The sequence below is a fragment of the Chiloscyllium punctatum genome, chromosome 1, assembly GCF_047496795.1.
Source record: "Chiloscyllium punctatum isolate Juve2018m chromosome 1, sChiPun1.3, whole genome shotgun sequence".
NCBI lineage: Eukaryota > Metazoa > Chordata > Chondrichthyes > Orectolobiformes > Hemiscylliidae > Chiloscyllium > Chiloscyllium punctatum.
In genome coordinates, this window is record NC_092739.1 from 53,191,803 (window position 1) to 53,211,080 (window position 19,278).

Consider the following 19,278-nt stretch of genomic DNA (forward strand, 5'->3'; position numbering starts at 1 on the left):
GTAGGGGAAGGGGTATGGGTGGGTGCGCTTTGGCGGGTCGGTGTGGACTTGTTGGGCCGAAGGGCCTGTTTCCACACTATAAGTAATCTAATCTAATCTCTTCATCTCTGTCTGTAGATTTTATTTACAGGGTAGATCCTTCTCTCTCTTTGTGATCTTGGTTTCTGTCCTTTAGCTTCCTGATGCCCATTGCTACCTCTATCAAGGCCACTGTTTCTTATCTTCAGTCACCTCAGTATCTGAGGATGTAGCATCCATTTCCAACTACCTGGTGTTCAGATTAGATTAGATTCCCAACAGTGTGGAAACAGGCCCTTCGGCCCAACAAGTCCACACCGACCCTCCAAAGAGCAACCCACCCAGACCCATTTCCCCCTGACTAATGTACCTAACACTATGCACAATTTAGCATGGCCAATTCACCTAACCTGCACATTTTTGGATTGTGGGAGGAAACCGGAGCACCCAGAGGAATCCTACACAGACACGGGGAACATATGCAAACTCCACACAGACAGTCACTCAAGGTTGGAACCGAACCCAGGTCCCTGGCACTGTGAAGTAGCAGTGCTAACCACCGAGCCACCATGCTGTCCTCCAGTCTACCTCACAATGATACTGACTGCAGGACACTCCTCCCAGTCTCCCAAATGGTATCCAAATAAGTGTGCCCACTGTTCTGATGCCTACATGATGCCAGGAGGGTGGCAATCTTCTGAATTGGCAAAGTTCCTAATTCTGACTCCTCCCTGATCTGTGATGGCTGTTGCAACTTTAAATCCAAAGGAGGCAAACCTTCCACCAATGAAAAGCCATTACACTTGTCTTTATAAATGGCTCTGTCCTCCATGATTGGCTGTCAGTTTGTCCATGCCTTCCTTCAGCTGGTCAAAAGTAAGCAGCACCAAAACATTACCTGGAAAATGCAAAACCTTCAGAGAGATAGGTTTTTAATAAGCTCTGAACAAGTTTGTTTGGAAGCACAGGAGAGTTCAGAGGCCCATGATCCCTTGAAGAAAATATATGAGACTGGAAACTGAGGTGGGAGATCTAGATATACAGTATCGCCATCATTTCTTTCTAGTTCCCTGCCTCCATTCTGGCCCACATGGGACCCAGAAAGGCCTCATTTGTGAGTATATAGGTAGTGCTGAGAGGGGGTGGGAGACGATAAGACTCTGCTGTGTTATATTATGATTGTTCTTTTAGTGTATGATGTAAATGTGTTCAATCCACAGCTTTTCAGTCAAAAATGTTGTAAAATAAGGATTTTGTAGAAGCTAATGGGTGTTTTCTTAACTATTTGATGTATGTTATTCAAGGCCTGCATTAGAAGACTTAGCTGAAGTTCAAATGAACCTTATTCAGACCTGAGCAAGAAAGATGGACAAAACCTAACCAAAAGCCCTAATTTTCACCCTTCTTGCTTGGCATGAATTGAGTGGGAGTGAAAAACAGTGTTGGTTGGAATTAAAATCAGAGCTCTGCAGTCAACCCACACTCCCTCCCGCTGGCATTGTAATTCCTGGCTTTTGAGAAGTGTCTGATCTCTGCCACAGACAAACAATGGCCTTGCTCTGCAGGAAGGCTATCAAGTTATTAGGGTCCCACATTATTCTGTTGTATGGATTGCACTGAGCTGCAGAGCTTCCAGTAGTAACAAGCAGCCCAGCATGGACTCAGGAAAGGTTAGCACTGCTGCCTCACAGCGCCTGAGACCCGGGTTCATTTCCCGCCTCAGACTGTGTGGAGTTTGCACGTTCTCCCCGTGTTTGCGTGGGTTTCCTCCGGGTGCTCCGGTTTCCTCCCACACTCCAAAGATGTGCAGGTTAGGTGAATTGGCCATGCTAAATTGCCCGTAGTGTTAGGTAAGGGGTAGATGTAGGGGTATGGGTGGGTTGCGCTTCGGCGGGGCAGTGTGGACTTGTTGGGCCGAAGGGCCTGTCTCCACACTGTAAGTAATCTAATCTAATCTAATCTAATAAAATGTTAGGTAAAACTATTTTTTATCTTGCGTTTCATTGTGGAATGAGTTGAACAATATGTCTCCTCCAGATCCACCAAAGGGGAGCTATTAGTCTGCAGTCTCCCAGGCTACTCTAATCCTCTACCATTGGTGATTGCCTGCAGATCCACTCACCACAAATGCCAGGCATTATTTCATCCCGTTGAACTAAATCATGATACTTGAAAAATCAGAATGACATTTAAAAGTTAAGATGGACATTTCTCAACCACCAAAAATCCTGTGTACTACATTAATAGAGTTTATATTGGACTCTTTTGTTTGTCCCTTCAAGATCTCCACTCTCATGTCAGTTTATTTTAAACTGAAGTGAAATTGAAGTGAGTTAAGCTGTTTACGAGCAGGTGTAAATGATGTTTCATCTCATAACGAATCAAGGATGTTCAAACAGGTCTTTTGACTGCAGACTAAGTAAAATAAACATGAAACATAAAGAGTGAACATTCACAGAAATTCAGACTTTTAAATTGAATTGCTGGAAGTACACTCCTTAGCCCAAAGTTCTCTAAAGGCTTGGTCCAGGATTCTGCAGAATAATGGGTGATTCCAGTAGAGAATGGTGGTTAGGGGTCAGACTCGTTTTACCTCCAGTGAGTTTGTACACTGCAGACAAAGCAAGCGTAGAGAATTTGTGGAATCTAGTTTCTCAGTCTCTGCCGGTGATCCTTTGTGGGAACTGTCATATTTGTTGACCCCAGCTCCATTGGATGTCTTGGTTTTGGCTCTACGATGTGTGAAAGAATGTGATATGTTTATCATAAACTGTCAAAGCAAGCAGCAGGAATGGAGATGTCCCATTGCTAGGGCCAGCTGAAGAGAAACCAGATGCATTTTAGTTGCTCAGAACAACAGTAACAAGTAGCTTGTAAGATTAAACAAAAAAATCTCTAGACACTCGATTTGTGAAGGGTGTTCAGTTCAGAAAATACCCTTCATCTCGTTGGTTAAAACCACTTAATGACAAGAATTTGATTTGCTAAGCACTTTGTGCAGGGTTGTGTGAGTTTAGAACTTTATCTTGCCTTTCATTTTAATTCCTGTACTATCACCTTTAGCTGGATGGTGGATCATTTCAATTGTGGTCTGTACTATCAGCACAGTCATTAGCTGATAGGAAGTGCACTTGTTATAGGATGAGCTAACTGACAATGAGATATGACGAGATGCAATGCCTTTGTCTATTTAGTGGCTTAATTTAGCACAGCTAACAATCTTCAACACAATAAGGAGAATTACCTGAAGGTTGGCAAAGTTCTCAGCTCTATGCTGGAATCAATTAGCAGCACTAATTGTACTAACTTGAGTCAGATCTTGGCCAGTCTAATGAAATGAGCAGCTTGGTTCGAGGGCGAACTCCCAAAAGCTTCTTGAGATTTACCATCATCTAAAAATGAAGTGGATATTAAGAGTGAATGCAGTGTAAGTTGTTTACCTTGTCAAGAAGGCCTTATAACTGTCCCTTAGCAATAGGATGAAGGCTTAGTCTTTGGGGACAGAAAACTGTTAGCAAAACCCCAATCGTGAAATGTTGTGCAAGTTCTGCCCTGCTGGAAGTGATTTGAGAATGAGCAATGTGAGAATAATGATTAGAATTTATTGATGCATTTCAAATGCAAATTGTACACCAACAATAATCTCTATGAACGAGATTCTTTTTATTTAGAACTCACTCACTTACAGAATTTAAACTGTGTTTCCAAACAACAGTAAAAACAAGTGAATGCCATATCAGTACAACATGTCTCAAACAGCACAGCACCTGAGGAACATTTAACTGCAAATTTAAAGTTGTTATGTACCAAGGGTTTGTCATGAAGAAATTTATGACCCATGTGGTTACTTTATTAGTACAGTCCTCTCCAACAAAGGCATGCTAAAAAAACCTTTGCATCACATAAGCATGTATCATTCTCTACTTGACCAGTCTGTGCAAGCAAGTAAAGCTGTTTTTGTTTTGCTTCATAAGAAAAGCCTGACCACAGTACACTGGACATCTGTCCAAAGTCATACTCCTGGAATGTGTCGTGTGCAGCGAGCTACTTGTGGTTTGGCTACTGTGAGATTATGACATTCCAGCCACTGGAAAGCCTCTCACTGGTAACTGTGTGCAGTAATGCTAAACATAAACATTTGCAGTGACATCACATTCATTACAATTGTCAAACATGATCTGCAATGAGCTCGGGTTACCTGGAGATTATGAGTAACAGCACCATCTATCAGAAAGTGCTACAAAAAAAAGCCCTTGTTGTGAAAAAAGTGATTACACCGAGTTCTTTCATTTGCATTCAGTGGATAGCAATCCTAGGTGAAAAGTATCACCTAGAATGGAATAAGCAGAAAGGAAATGAAACCATATAGGTGTGCTGTAATCTATCCAGTTTCCAAATCCTTCCAGATCCAACAGGTTTCCTCGGATTTCTATTAGATTTTAGAGTGAAATGCTGGTTAGTGATCTGCTAATGCTGATGGGAGAAGGATATAGAAGGAGATTATGGGGAATGCAGCTAATTAGTGACCGGTTCCTTAGACCCTTGGTTAATTTAGATCGACGGGCAGACTTCCAAGTCTGAACTAACTAATAGAGGACAGTTTATTCTGGGAGATCAACCGCTTACCAAAACAAAAGTGGATACTGTCAATAAGAGCAGATGAATAAGAAGGAACCTCAAGATGGAGGTGATCTCCAAAGACAAGTCTCAAATTTATAATAAATAGTTGCCAGACCTTTAAGAAGAATCCCTCTACTAAGTGGCCTATACCTGCAGCTGTAGCCCTTTGGTATTTGCAACTGAGGAGAGGAGGTGGTAGGTTTTAATTGAGGAATTACTGTCTGCCCCAGCTTTCCCACTGGAAGGCCCCCACCATCCATTGGCCAAGCTATGGTTTTATCAGTTTGCCATCTGGAAAAATTCCAATCAATGTAACTTGTCAAATTACCTACAACCGCAGTGTGATATTGTCAGTATATTTACTTTTGCTCCTTTATAAAATCCAGCCCATTGTACCAGATATTTTGGTGATCTAGTGGGAATTTTACATTGAGATTTGGTGTGCTCTGAAATTTCTAAGTAACAGCCAGACTTGTCAAGTTATAAGAGGGAGAAAAATGCATATAAGTAACATTTATGTAATTGATTTGTGTACTTGACATTTGGTTTAATGTTCACTTGTCACATTAATTTAACGTTGTTTATAAAAGATATTTTTAGGATGAGCAAAAGAATGGATTTTTGTTGTGCTTTAGTTTTTTTTAACCTGAACATGCACCTTTGAAAGAGGTTCTTGCACGAGAGAATACAAGAGGAAAAAGATTATCATCAGAGTTTATGTCAGTCAATATGAAAAACCAGGGGATTGCATATGAAATGATCAGTTTCCTGCTTCAGTCTTGCTCTCGAAAACTCCAAGGGATTTATTTTGAAATATTACAGTTGGAGAGGCAGAACTCCTTGTAAATGTCTATTTTGGCCACAATCTATGAAGTGAACAATGCTTATAGGGGTCATTTGCCTTTAACCAAAAAAATAAAATGGGAATGAGCAAGTCGACAGCCTGTGTCTCATCTCTTCCATTTTTTTATCTCAATTTGTGCCATCAGAAAATATCTAAACTGGGAGAGATATATTGATGGCTATCTTTCAAGACTTTGTAGATTTTGGAACAGTTTCTATGGATTGGAGGGTAGCTCATATCACTCCACTAATTTAAAAAGATGGCAGAGAGAAAACAGGATGGACTAGATTGAAATCCGTTGTAGGGAATATGATTGAGTCAGTTATAAAAGATTTAATAGCAGAGCACTTGGAAAACCTGACAATATCGGGCAGAATTAGCATAGATTTATGAAAGCGATATCAACTTTGGCAAATGAACTGGAAGTTTTGTGGATGCAACTAGTAGAGTTGATTAAGGGACATAGTGGATGCAGTTTACTTGGAATTTCAGAGGCTTTTGAGAAGAAATTAGCATGTGACAGTAAAGGATGCGGAATTTGAGATAGTGTACTTGGAAAGGGAACTGGTTGGCAGGCAGGAGATAAAGTATAGGAATAAATGGATCTTTTTCCATGTGGCAGACAGTGGCAAGTACGATATCACAGGAATCAGTGATTGGAGCAAGCTATTCACAATATTTAAATGAGGGAACTAAATGTAATGCCTCCAAGTTTTCAACCAACACAGAACAGAGTAGGTAGGTGAATTGTATGACGATGCAGAGATGCTTCGGACGAGTTGAGTGAAGGGACAAATTGAGTATAAAGTAGATAAATGTGAGGTTATCCAATTTGTTAGCAAAAACAGAAGGCAAGTTATGATCTGAATGGCAATAGATTGTGGAAGGAGGAGGTGCAATGAGACCTGGGTGTTCTTGTTCACATTGGCTGAAACTAAGCATGTAGGTGCAGGATGGGGCAAAGAAGGCAAAATGGTATGTTGATCTTCAGAGTAAGAGGACTTGAGTACAGGAGAAGTCATGCTGCAATTGTACAAGGCCTTGGTGAGACCTTACCTAGAGTACTGTCTGTCTATCTGAGGAAGGATATTCTGGCTATGGGAGGGTTTATCAGACTGTTTCCTCAGATGACAGGACTAACATATGAAGAGAGATTGGCTCAGTTAGGACTGTATTACTAGAGTTTCAAAGAATGAGGGGAAATCTCATAGAAATATATAAAAGTGGGGCACACTTCTGGCACAGTAGTTATGCCCCTTCCCCTGGACAGGGAGAGCCAGGTTCAAGTCCCACCTGCTCCAGAGGTGTGATTAGAAATATAAGTTAAATTAAAAATAAATAGAAACATTATAAAATTCTAACAGGACTAGACAGGTAAATGCAGGAAAGATGTTCCCAATGACCAGGAAGTCCAAAACCAAGGTCATACTGGAAGGATACAGTGTAATCCATTTAGGACTAAGAGTGGTGAACCTGTGAAATTCTCTGCAACAGAAAATGGTTGAAGCCAAAACACTGATGCTTTCAATAAGGAGTTAGCTATAGTACTTTGAGCTAAAGGGATGAAAAGGTATGGGGAGAAAGCAGGAATAGGGTACTGAGTTAGATGCTTAGCCATGATCATATTGAATGATGGAGCAGGCTCATAGGACCGAATGGCCTACTCCTATTTTCTCTGATTAGATGAATCTGTTTTCCATCTTGTTTTTTGCCGCTCATCAATATCACAACTGGTCCCTGATGTGATCAGTTGGCATGTAAAATTGAAAAGAAATAAGGTTTGATAAAGTCAGAATTTAACAATTCAAATGTCAAGACATTGGACATAACAGAAAATAGATGTTAAGATCTGACATAAAAAAATTACAGATGTGAAAGAATGTTTTTGTCTTCCAGCTGTTTGAATTTGGTTAGGCCTAGTTATTGTGAATTTTGTTCTGACTGGAATTGATGACTCTTTACATGAAAGGTATTTATATATTTTGTATAATTTTTTTTTGTTTTGTTTGACAGGTTACTCAATGCCAACAAGATTAACTGTCTGCGAGTAGATGCTTTTCAGGATCTCCATAATTTAAACCTCCTGTCTCTATATGACAACAAATTGCAGACCATTGCCAAAGGCACTTTTGCACCTCTGCGTGCTATCCAGACTTTGTATGTATTCCTTCATAATGTCAGCTGCATGGGAAAGTTTGATCTTGTTGAGATGTGAAAATAGTATATGAAATAATTCATGATATTTATACACTTTTAAAATGAAAAAGAGAAGAGAAATTCCCATCTCTTAGTCTCCTCTGAGGTATGCACCGAAACCTGGGAGACTAGGCTTATGCAACCTCAACTTCCAGTCATGTTTCATTTAGTTTACCTTGTTAGCTTTTGAGAAGTAATTATTCCCTAATTATGGTGCAGATAATGGTGAATAAAAGCTCACATTCTACCGCTCCTTGGTATGGTTCAAGGAGCACAAAGGAAATATGTAGCCTCTTAAAGCAATGGTATTTTCCTCAATATGTTTATGGTTTTCCATCAAGTTGAAAATCAGATGCCAGTTCAAGTCAGAAATTATAATTATACTAATTAAATGTAATGAGTATAGGGATGTAATATCCTTTCAAATTCTGTCAGTAATTTTTTTTTGGAATCATAAGTTAGCACAACACACAAGAAGGCCATTTTATGAATCGAGTCTTCAGTGGCTGCTTCGGGGGTCAAACCAGTTCGCCTGTTAGTCCCATTCTTATCTCATGACAATCCACTTACTGCTTCTTCAAACGTTATCCAGTTTCCATTTCCAGAAAGCAGTTGAAGGAAAGGGAGACTAGAATACGAACTCAATCTAGCAAGAAACACCATAATGATCTACAAAAACTTCAATAGATATGGATAAAAGAAATGTTTAGGTGAGGTGCAAGTGGGTCAATTACAGGAGAATTTATAATGAGGAGAAGAGAAATGGAAGAGAAGCTGAATGATTACCTTGGGTAGAATCTTAGAGGCCAATGATGTGATATGTGGTAGAATCAGACAGGAAATCCTGCAGACTGTCTCAGTGTCATTACCTCAGTTGTGGATAGTGCTGAAGGATGTTGCAGGTAATAGAGGGACATAGATAAGCAGCAGAGCTGAGCTGAGAGGTGGTAAATGAAGTCTAATGTAGAAAAGTATGAAATGATTCACTTTGGAAGGAACAACAGGAATAAAGAGTACTGGGCTAATGGTAAGACTCTTGGTAGTGTAGATGAGCAGAGAGATCTCAGTGTCCAGGTACGTAGATCCCTGAACGTTGCCACCAGGTTGAAAGGGTAGATAAGAAGGCATATGGTGTGTTAGCTTTTATTGGTAGAGGGATTGAGTTTCAGAGCATGAGGTCATGCTGCAGCTGTGCAAAATTCTGATGTAGGCACATTTGGAGTATTGCATATAGTTCTGGTCACCGCATTATAGGAAGGATGTGGAAGCTTTGGAAAGGGTGCAGAGGAGATTTACTAGGATTTTGCCTGGTATGGAGGGAAGGTCTTAAATGGAAAGACTGGGGGACTTGAGGCTGTTTTTGTTAGAGCGAAGAAGGTTGATAGGTGACTTAATTGAGATATATAAGATAATAACACTGTTAGATAGGGTGGACATTGATACCCTTTTCCTTGGATGCTGCTGGCTAGCATGAGGGGATATAGCTTTAAATTGGGGATGTTAGATAAAGAACAGATGTTAGAGGTAGTTTCTTTACTCAGTGAGCAGCAGGGGCATGGACCGCACTGCCTGCAACAGTAGTAGACTCGCAAATTTAAGGGCATTTAAATGATCATTGGGAAAACAAATGGATAAAAATGGAATAGTCTAGGATAGATGGGCTTCAGGTTGGTTCCATAGGTCAGTGAACATCGAGGGCTGGAAGGGCCTGTACTGTGCTGTAATGTTCTATGTTCTATGATTTATTGGATTTTTTTTGGGGAAGTCTCAACCAGAGTGGATAGAGGGCAACCAGTAGATGTGTTGTATTTGAACTTCCAGAAGGTGTTCGACAAGGTACCTCACAGAAGGTTAAGTCATAAGATAAGATCCCACAGTTATGGTGGCAGTATATTGACATGGATAGAGAATTGGCTAAAAGGCAGGAACATTGAGTCGAGATAAGGGTATTCATTTTCAGGTTGGCAACCTGTAACCAGTGTGGTTGCACAGGGGTCAGTGCTGGGATCACAGTTTACAATATATATTAATGATTGGAGGAAGGGAGCAAATATACTGTAGCCAAATTTGTAAACAGCACAAAGGTGGAAGGGCAAGTTATCAGAGTGGTACAATGTCCATTAACAAGGAGATATTGATAGGTTACTGGGCAAAAAGTTGGCAAAGCGTATTCCCTGCTGTACTAGTCCTCATTCCCTAGCAAACAGGAGGATTGGAAAATGTGAAGTTGCTCATTTTGGAAGGGATAGCAAAAGAACAGAGTATCATTTTAGTGGAGAGAAATTGCAGAAAACTTCAACAGAAAATTACTTGGTCAAAGCTAGTCTACTGGGGCAGCAGGTAATGAGGAAGGCTAATGGAACACTGGTCCTTATTTCAAGGGGCGGTTGGAGTATAAGAATAGAGAAGTCTTACTGCAATTGTACAAGGTGCTGGTGAGACCACATTTGGAGCACTGTGAGCAGTTTTGGTCCCCTTATTTAAGGAAAGATTCTGTTTCATTGGAAGCATCTCAGAGAAGGTTCACTAGGATGATCCCGGTAAGGAGTGATTGTCTTATGGGCAAAGACGAGAAAGGTTGGGACTCTACTCACTGTGTTTTAGAAGATTGAGAGGCGATTGATTGAAACATATAAGATTCTTAAATGGTTTGATAGGTTAAATTTAGGGTGTAGCTTTTCTTGCTGAGCTGTAGGTTTGATATCCAGACGTTTCATTACCTGGCTAGGTAACATCATCAGTGGCGGCCTCCAAGTGAAGCAAAGCTGTTGTCTCCTGCTTTCTATTTATATGTTTGTCCTGGATGGGATTCCTGTGGTTTGTGGTGATGTCATTTCCTGTTCGTTTTCTGAGGGGTTGATAGATGGTATCTAGATCTATGTGTTTGTTTATGGCATTGTAGTTGGAGTGCCAGGCCTCTAGGAATTCTCTGGCATGTCTTTGCCTAGCCTGTGCCAGGATAGATGTGTTGTCCCAGTCGAATTGGTGGTTTTTTTTCATCCGTGTGTAGAGCTACGAGGGAGAGAAGGCCGTGTCTTTATGTAGCTAGCTGGTGTTCGTGTATCCTGGTGGCTAACTTTCTTCCTGTTTGTCCTACGTAGTATTTGTGGCAGTCCTTGCATGGAATTTTATAGATGACGTTGGTTTTGTCCATGGGTTGTACTGGGTCTTTTAAGTTTGTTAGTTTTATTTGAGAGTGTTGGTGGATTTGTGTGCTACTAGGATTCCGAGGTTAAATTCTAAGAGGATATTTCCCCTCGTGGAAGAGTTTAGCACCAGAAGGCATAGTCTCAGAAAAAAAAGAGTGTCAATTTAAGACTGAGATGAGGAGGAATTTCTTCTCTCAGAGGGTTGTGAGTCTTTGGAATTTCTTGCCACAGAGATCTGTGGGAGCAGAGTTCAAACTGGATATTTAAGACGGAGATAGATGGATAGATAGATAGATAGACAGACAGACATATAGATATATAGATTCATTCTTGATCAATAGCAGAATCAAGGATTACAGGGAAAATGTAAGAAAGTGGACATGAGGAATGTCAGATCAGCCATGATCCTATTGAATGGCAATGCAGACTTGAGGACGACCTTCCCCTGTTCCTATTTCCTATGGTCTTATGGAAACCGTCTCTCCTTATTTACTTTATGATTTTAAACTCCTCTTTCACATCTTTTATAAACCTTCTCTGCTGTGATGACTCTACCGTCTCCAGTTTATCCATGTGTGGGTGGTCCCCACTTTATGAACATCTGACTTATGAATGCCTGTACTTACGAATGAGATTTCATATTAATATTCATTTTAATGATTCGACATACAAACGTTTGCTTGCACTGAAACTATTAAAATATATTGTATTCTGTTCTGACTTATGAACGCATTCAGGAATAGAGCCCGGTCATCACGAGGAGTCTGTCTGTAACTGTAACCTCTCATACTTGGAACCATTCAAGTCAATCTTGTCTCCACCCTCTTCAGCAGTTTTACATTCTTTTGAAAAGTGTGGTGTCGTGAATAGGACAGGTGTCATGAACAGTGGCTGGAGCTGACCTAATGTCTCATTTATTGGTGTATTTTTTGTTGTGGTATAATTCTGAGGGAACTAGAAACAAACTTGTATTGTCAACAATAAGTCAACATTGCCAAATTCGACTAGGGGTCATTGGTTACATCAGAGTATAGAAATCAGCCTTGGAACATTCCTACCTACTGGCCTCAAATACTCACTGGATATATTCTTTGAGTCATCAGAGAACCTGCACAGGTGAAGCTGCAGAAGTAATGCGAAAAATAACAAAATAACTTTAATACAGAAAATCCATGTTTTCTGTAGTGCAGATGTTTTATTCCAGCGGAAACATTGTTCCTCGTATTCCTTCTACAGCCAGCTTTGTCCACTGCAAATTACATAGACGTGCATATAATCTCCCAAGGTGGTAATGGACCACTGTTTTGTTTTGTCCTAATTCATTAACTTTTTTCTGGGGTTTCTAACCAGGTGTGCTTGCTTCTCTTATGCCCAGCTAATCTTATACTCCAATCATATTGTATTACTTTTCTGCCTAATCTGACTGCAAGATGCACCTTCCGTTCTGAGGAAGAGTTACTTGATCTGAAAAGTTAATTCTGATTTCTGTCCACGGATGCTGAGCTTTCTCAGCAATTTCTGTTTTTGTTAAAATTCCTAGAATTACTTTTTCCTCTTTGTTATCATTCATTCCAACAACTGTAATGCTTTATCCAACTTGCTCGTGTCCATGATACCTGCTTCCAGTTTACTGGATCCTATTCTGTTGAAATCACTAATCACTCAAATTCCGTAACTCATGTCCATGTTAGCAGACAAAGTTAATAGTTCTATCTCCTTCAAATCTACCATCAACACCAGACTCCTTAAGAAAGCTAGGTTTGATCTTTTCTGTCTGTACAGAAATCCCTTTCCGCTTCACCATCCTTGAACACATTGAGCCCATTTTACCTACAGTTCCATGTAAGATTTATACTCAAGCAATAATACTTTACAGCCATTATCAAGGTCACTAATGTCATTCTTCATGCCTGTATCCTCTAAAAGATCATCTCTCCTGATCCTTGTTGACCTCTCTGTAATCTTCGATATAGTTGACCACACTACCAGCATCAGCTTGATTCTATTCTTAACGTTAAATTGTGGTCAGTTTATCATTAGCAGTGGTTTCTCCTCTAGTTTTCACATTGTTTTTCCCGGTGTTCCTCTGTAGGTCTACCTTTCATTTAATCAAAATTTCTATCCACGTGCATCCAGCAGTAACATCGTCCGAAATTACTCCAGATTTTGTCTGTATGCCGATGACACTCACCTGTATCTCACCATCATCTGTTTAGGCCTCTGCAGTCAGATTTGTCACTCTGCTCGTTTGACATTCAATATTGGATGAGCTGAAATTTCTTTGAATTAACTATTCAGAAAACTATAGACTATAATACCAAAGTCATTGGCTTCAGTTCTACCCAAACCTCATTCCCTGACCATCACTTCCATCCCGGGGTAAATGTCCTAATCTGGGTGATGCTGCCTTCATGTTATGTTTGATGTACCAGACTTCAAGATCTCAATGTTTTTCTTATTCTGGACCCTTCTGTACCTCTGATTTTAATTGGTTCAACATTGGTGATCAAGCTTTCATGGTTTTAAGCTTGACTTCTCTCCCTTAGCCTTCCTATCTCATGGGCTATTTTCCTTTTTTTCTTAAAATCAACTTGGTTGATTAAACTTCTTGGTTATCAGTCATGATAAATCCTTGAGCAGTTTACTTTTTTTAAATTCACAACATCCTTGCTAAACACCTTGGGATATTTTACTACTTTCACTGCACTGTATACATTGAAATTTTGTTGTTATTATGATTACCCAGTTTTATTAGTTCAATATCTGGTGCCTCTAGACTTAGTTACTTCCAACCCACTCCTATTCACACGCCACATTATTCCATTCCCAAAGTTGACATCATTCAAAACTCTGCTGCCAGAGTGCTTACTCTCCTCATCTCACAGTTAGCCATATTTTTGATGTTTTGTTGAGCTATGTTAGGTCCCTGTTGACTAATGCCTCAATGATAGCATTCTGATACTTATTTTCTGACTCATTTGTGGCCTCTTTCCTGTCTACATGTGTAATTTCCTCCAGCTCCCTTCACAATAAATGAAATCCTGGTCACCTAACCATCTCCAATTTTAATTACTCACAATTAACAGTGTTGTGAGACTGGGCATTCATCTTTTAACAGAATAAGCACTGGAATTCTCTCCTTAGACCTTGTCTTTTCTTATTTAGGATGCTCCTTAAATCTAGCCTCTCCGGCCAAGCATTTGACCATCTTGCCCTCCTGATGCACTTCGTGTGGCTCAGAGTTGAATTTAGTTTACAATGCTGTTATGGTTCATGTTGAAACATTCTGTTACATGAAAGGTCCTATCTGAATACAAGATGTTGTAGTTTATGTTCCTAAACCTGACTTCCAACCCAGTCACCAGCTGGTTACTTGATAAAAAACAATTGCATTCCATTTTGTTTCTTTTGTGTCTTCCAAACAATTCTATCTGTGTAAATTTAGCTTTCGCCCCATACTGTTAAATCATGTTTTCTATATATGTCATTTAACAGTATAATTCTCTTAGGATACATCTTATTCAAAATTTTGGCATGTAAATACAGAATCTTGAGTTAATAACTTTTCCTTTCTTTATCCTACAGTATTTATTGTTTTTCAGAGTCACACACCAACCTGACCAAACAATATTACTGGTCCTTCACTGTTATTAGGTCATAATTCTGAAAGTTCCCTCCTAATAGTACTATTGGTGCACTTAACCCAAAGCGACCACAATCGTTCAAGAAGGCAACTCACCATCACCTTTTCTGTGTTAATTAGGGATGGGCAATAAATTCTGGCCTGCCAGGAAAACCCAAATTCAGTGCAAAGTTAAGAAAACATTTGGCACTTAACAACCGCATGGTTTCCTATCTCGGTTTCCCTGCATGTGATATCATCTCCTTTCTCAAGATCTGATCTTTCATAAAGCCTAGCAAATTTTCTACTTGGTCTAATTCTGTGTTGGCAACTATTTCTCTCCTTGCAAGCTTGGCAGAAATTTCAAATTACCCAGTTTAAATCCTCTGAGCTCTTTATTTGACTTCTCTGAGACCCATTTATACAACTCCACCACCCCGCCTCCCCCCCCCCCCCCCCCCCCCCCCCCCCCCCCCTCGGATGTCACCTCACATTCCAAAACATTGTGTTTCACTATCCCATTGGTTCTGATAGGAACAATGACTTTTGGCTGATCATCCCCTTTTTCCAGTACCTTTTCAATCCTAATTCTGTCACTTGCCCTAACACAAAGAAGGCAATGTATCAATCCGAACTCTCAGAAACAGCTACAGAAAAGCCTTTCTATTTATCTAGTCAGAGAAACCCCGATAATGGCCATAAATGTTTTCTTCTCTTTGTATTCATAACTTATCCCTTCCTGAGGAAACCTCTTGTTCCACGGTGTCACTCATGATTTCAATTTTCAAGAATTATTTCCATAGTTAATAACACTGGGAGTACATGAATAATGCAGTTTTTACATCTCTGATAATGAAAGCGATGTACGCCCTCAGAGCTTCAGCCTGCCTTAAATAATTCAGTAGGAAGCATTGCAGTTCTGCCATTTCTCATCTACTCAGGTAATAAGCAGTTTTGGATGTGGTGCAGGACCAGCAGTCACTGTGGCGAATACTAAGTCGTACATTGTAAATTCTTAATGTAGCAGGGCCCCAGTAAATGCATTACAGCTGCAAAGAACAATTGGTACATTAGCTGCTTTACCTCGCCCTTTGAAGAGCTCTTTGCACTGCTGTTTTACATTCTTTTGACAGGGTCAGTGCATTGTTTTGACTTCACTGTTTTTTGTTGTTGTTGCTTGTCTTCATAAAAGGCATCTGGCTCAGAACCCATTTATTTGTGATTGCCATCTGAAATGGCTTGCGGACTACCTGCACGCAAACCCCATTGAAACAAGTGGTGCCCGCTGTACCAGTCCTCGCCGCCTGGCAAACAAGAGGATCGGGCAGATCAAGAGCAAGAAGTTCCGCTGCTCAGGTAATTAGATTGTTTGAACTTTGCTATTTGTTGATCTAGTAATATATATTAGACTATCTTGGCTTGGAGCGCCTCTCGTATGGATTCTGATAATTTGTCTGTTTTACTGTGAATTATTAAAGCTCTCAGAAGCTTTTCAGCCTCTTTGTTTCTGACTCAATGCTAACTGCAGTGTTTCAGTCTCGTGCTGTTTGCTTTGCCATTTGTTTTAGTGTTGATGAGTTGCAACCTGTGGATTTAATATAAAATAAACTGTTCCTTTTTCCTTCAGCTGCTAACATTCAGGTGCCTCTCTTCTGTCTTTTCTCTTTCTCTCTTTTTTTATGTTTTTAGCAAAAGAACAATATTTCATTCCAGGTAGGTTTGCCTTGCAGCAGAACTGACCAGCTGTGGATTTCTCTTAGGATTTAGTGGAGTGTTGCATGCTGTAGTAATTGGGTGAATTTCCCCTTACAGTGATATAGTTTCTTCCTCATCTTCCAGTAGTTGAATCTGCTCCTGATAAGAGATTTGCATGAAACCTTTCAATCCGAGTAGCTGAATCCTTAAGCCCATGTTTCTGTATGTCAGCTATGCAGTTGCCATGCATCATGGTTCTTTTATTGTTCTCTGATTCTATTCCCACGTCTGGTCTAAGGTCGCTATTTATTGGAGGTAGTAGCACATTATTCATTCCTGTCTTGATAGAGTTTAACATTTGTTGTCACCTTTCGTGCATTAAAGCTTCAACAAGAAACTTTTGGTCATGTTGTTTAGAAAAGGGTTATCATAAATGCCAATGGCTGGATGAGAAATACTCAGCGCAGCATCATCTGACCTCCCTGTTGCACTCCATTAGTAGACAAAGTTCAATTTACTTTATATGGCATTTTGGAAATGAGAACAATCACTTATACCAGAAGAAACTATCCTGTATACTCTAATCTTAAAATAAACCACTTACTGGTTCAGTTAAGGCCCTGTTCAGAACATTTATTTGGATATTCAGAAAACCTCCCATCATTCCTTGTTCATGAAGCTGTTTGGGTTATCTGCTGTCAGGTTTTTGCCCACAGAGGTAGATTTAAAGCAGAGTCTTAAAGGACAAGGGATGCCAGGAAACAGTAAGGCTTGGAGAGGATTCCCAAATTTCCATCCATCACAGGATGGTTGAGGATACAATTACCAATGGCGTATTGAAAGGTGGAATATGGTTTAAGGTGGTGGCTGAAGGCTTGAGCATTCCTAATGTTTAACTGAAGAAAATTGGCTTATACAATACTTGACTTTGACCCTGATCTGAGCTTCTGTCCATCTGCCTCACTGTAACAAAGTGCACAGTAAAATCACCTGACTTCATCTCTGCCTCAGCCCAATAGCTGGGGAAATCGCCATCCATGGCTTTGACATCACTGGATTGAACAATTCTCATGCTCCTCTGGATGTCGAGCTTGTGACAGAATCAAATAGGCCATAGTCTGTCTAATCCATAACTAATGGTGTATTTCTATACCTGAGATTGAAAGAAGACATCAGACAGAAAAAGTGTTTAGAGAGAGAGAGAAAACACTCTACATGACAATAGAAAGCTATATTTAGTGAATATAATGTAAAATGCAAAAGAAATAGTGCTATTGTACTAGAGGGGTGGGAGAGCTTTACTTAACAATAAGCTGTTAATGGCCTCTAAGTATAGACACTCACAACCCAAAGATCCTAAGGAGTGATATCTAATTATGTTAGGAGCAGTATTAGCCTAAAGCATAAAACAAAGCATAATAGCAGGCAAAGAAATGTCTGCAGCCAGGATCTGAAGTTAGATCGCAGACCCTGGGACACAGCTGAAAATCAGAAAGAGTCTAATAGCAGGAAGACTCAGAGGCAGGACAGGATCTTAAAAAAAACATCAAACACAAGGCCTCAGCGCAGGATGACTCCAAGAAATGGGAAAGAATGTCCAAAGACATCAAAGCCAGGTCACACATCAGGAATACTGTAGAGAATAAAAACACAGAAATAGAACAGTAGACAGTAAGAAGAGAAATCTCAGTCACTTATCCACATTAGTGTGGTGCTACAGCTGATCAGAATATGGCACCAGTAAAGACTACCAACACCACACTGTTTGAAAACATGGAACACCTCTAGCAAGGCTATGAGAGAGAACTCTGACAGCATCAGTTTCACCATCAGTTTCAGGCTTTTATGTGAAAGAGAAGCAATACTGAGTCAGGATGTTTCTATAAGTTGTCGGTTCAGTAGCCGATGATGCTTTGGGTAAGGCAGAGTGTGGGAGAAACTACAATGAGCCGGATCACATTGGACCAGTGTGAGCTACGGTGAGATTTGTGGCAAAATCAGACGAGAGTTCAATGAGCCTGATCTGAACCTGTGTGGATCCACAGAGCATCCCTGCCTTGCCTTGAATGTTTGCACTTTGCCCTCAGCCAGAGACACCAGGTTTATGTTATGTCTGTTTTGTCTCACTGTTTAATGCAGACACAAAGCCAGGAAGCTTGTTGTGGTAATCAGTCAAGTCAAAGGGGATAGCTTTCACTCCGGGAGCATAGAGTCATATGGAACAAAAACACACCCTTCAATCCAACCAGTCCATTCTGAACATAATCCCAAACTAAACTAGTCCTGTCTGCCTGCTGTTGGCCCATAGCCCTCCAAACCTTTCCTATTCATGATTTGGAGGTGCTGGTGTTGGACTGGGGTGTACAAAGTTAAAAATCACACAACACCAGGTTATAGTCCAACAGGTTTAATTGGAAGCGCACTAGCTTTCGGAGCGACGCTCCTTCATCAGGTGACTATCACCTGATGAAGGAGCGTCGCTCCAAAAGCTAGTGTGCTTCCAATTAAACCTGTTGGACTATAACCTGGTGTTGTGTGATTTTTAACTTTCCTATTCATGTACTCCCAGCACTGTAAATCAAGGACAACCTCTGATACCAGTCTTAGAGATTGAACACAGGCAAGCAGCCAGCTAGAGTGAGGATGCTCTCTATATAAGGGATGTGGAGCTGAGTGCTGGTAGCCCATCACTGGTCTTGACTCTTTCCGCACTGTTGTGGGTCATTTACCACTTGAAATGAAAGACAGGTGGATCCTAAGGGAGGTGAAAGTGAGTGGAAAGCTGTTACTTTTGGTGCAAGTGGGGATGGATCCTGAGAGAGTTCGCAGGCAATACAGAGGCCAGGCAGGGTTAGTGGTGTTGTGGGTTAGAGTGGGTGACAGCAAGAGAAGATGTTGCAGGCAAGAGTAAGAGTGGAAGAACATACAAGGGAAATTGTGTCTCATAAACTTGATTGAGCTTTTCCAGAAAGTAACCAAAGTGGGCAGAGCATTAGACATTGTTTATATGGACTTTAGCAAAGCCTTTGACAAAATTTCACATAGTAGTCTAATGAGAAAAGTTAGATCACATGGGATTCAGGGAGAGCTTGCCAATTGGATACATAATTCACTTCATGGTAGGAGATAGAGCT

General features: G+C 40.4%; 1 protein-coding gene across 7 annotated transcripts in view; it reads left to right on the plus strand.

Annotated features, from left to right (window-relative positions):
* Window positions 1-19,278, plus strand: part of slit2 (slit homolog 2 (Drosophila)) — a 461,089-nt gene that overhangs the window by 302,981 nt on the left and 138,830 nt on the right. For 5 of the 7 annotated variants that reach the window (XM_072562078.1, XM_072561956.1, XM_072561971.1 and 2 more), the window contains exons 13-15: window positions 7,496-7,639; window positions 15,642-15,805; window positions 16,139-16,162. In XM_072562078.1, coding sequence (XP_072418179.1) covers window positions 7,496-7,639; window positions 15,642-15,805; window positions 16,139-16,162 — 332 coding nt within the window. The remainder of the gene's footprint in view (window positions 1-7,495; window positions 7,640-15,641; window positions 15,806-16,138; window positions 16,163-19,278) is intronic. The other 2 variants (XM_072561986.1, XM_072562148.1) reach the window with 1 other exon arrangement.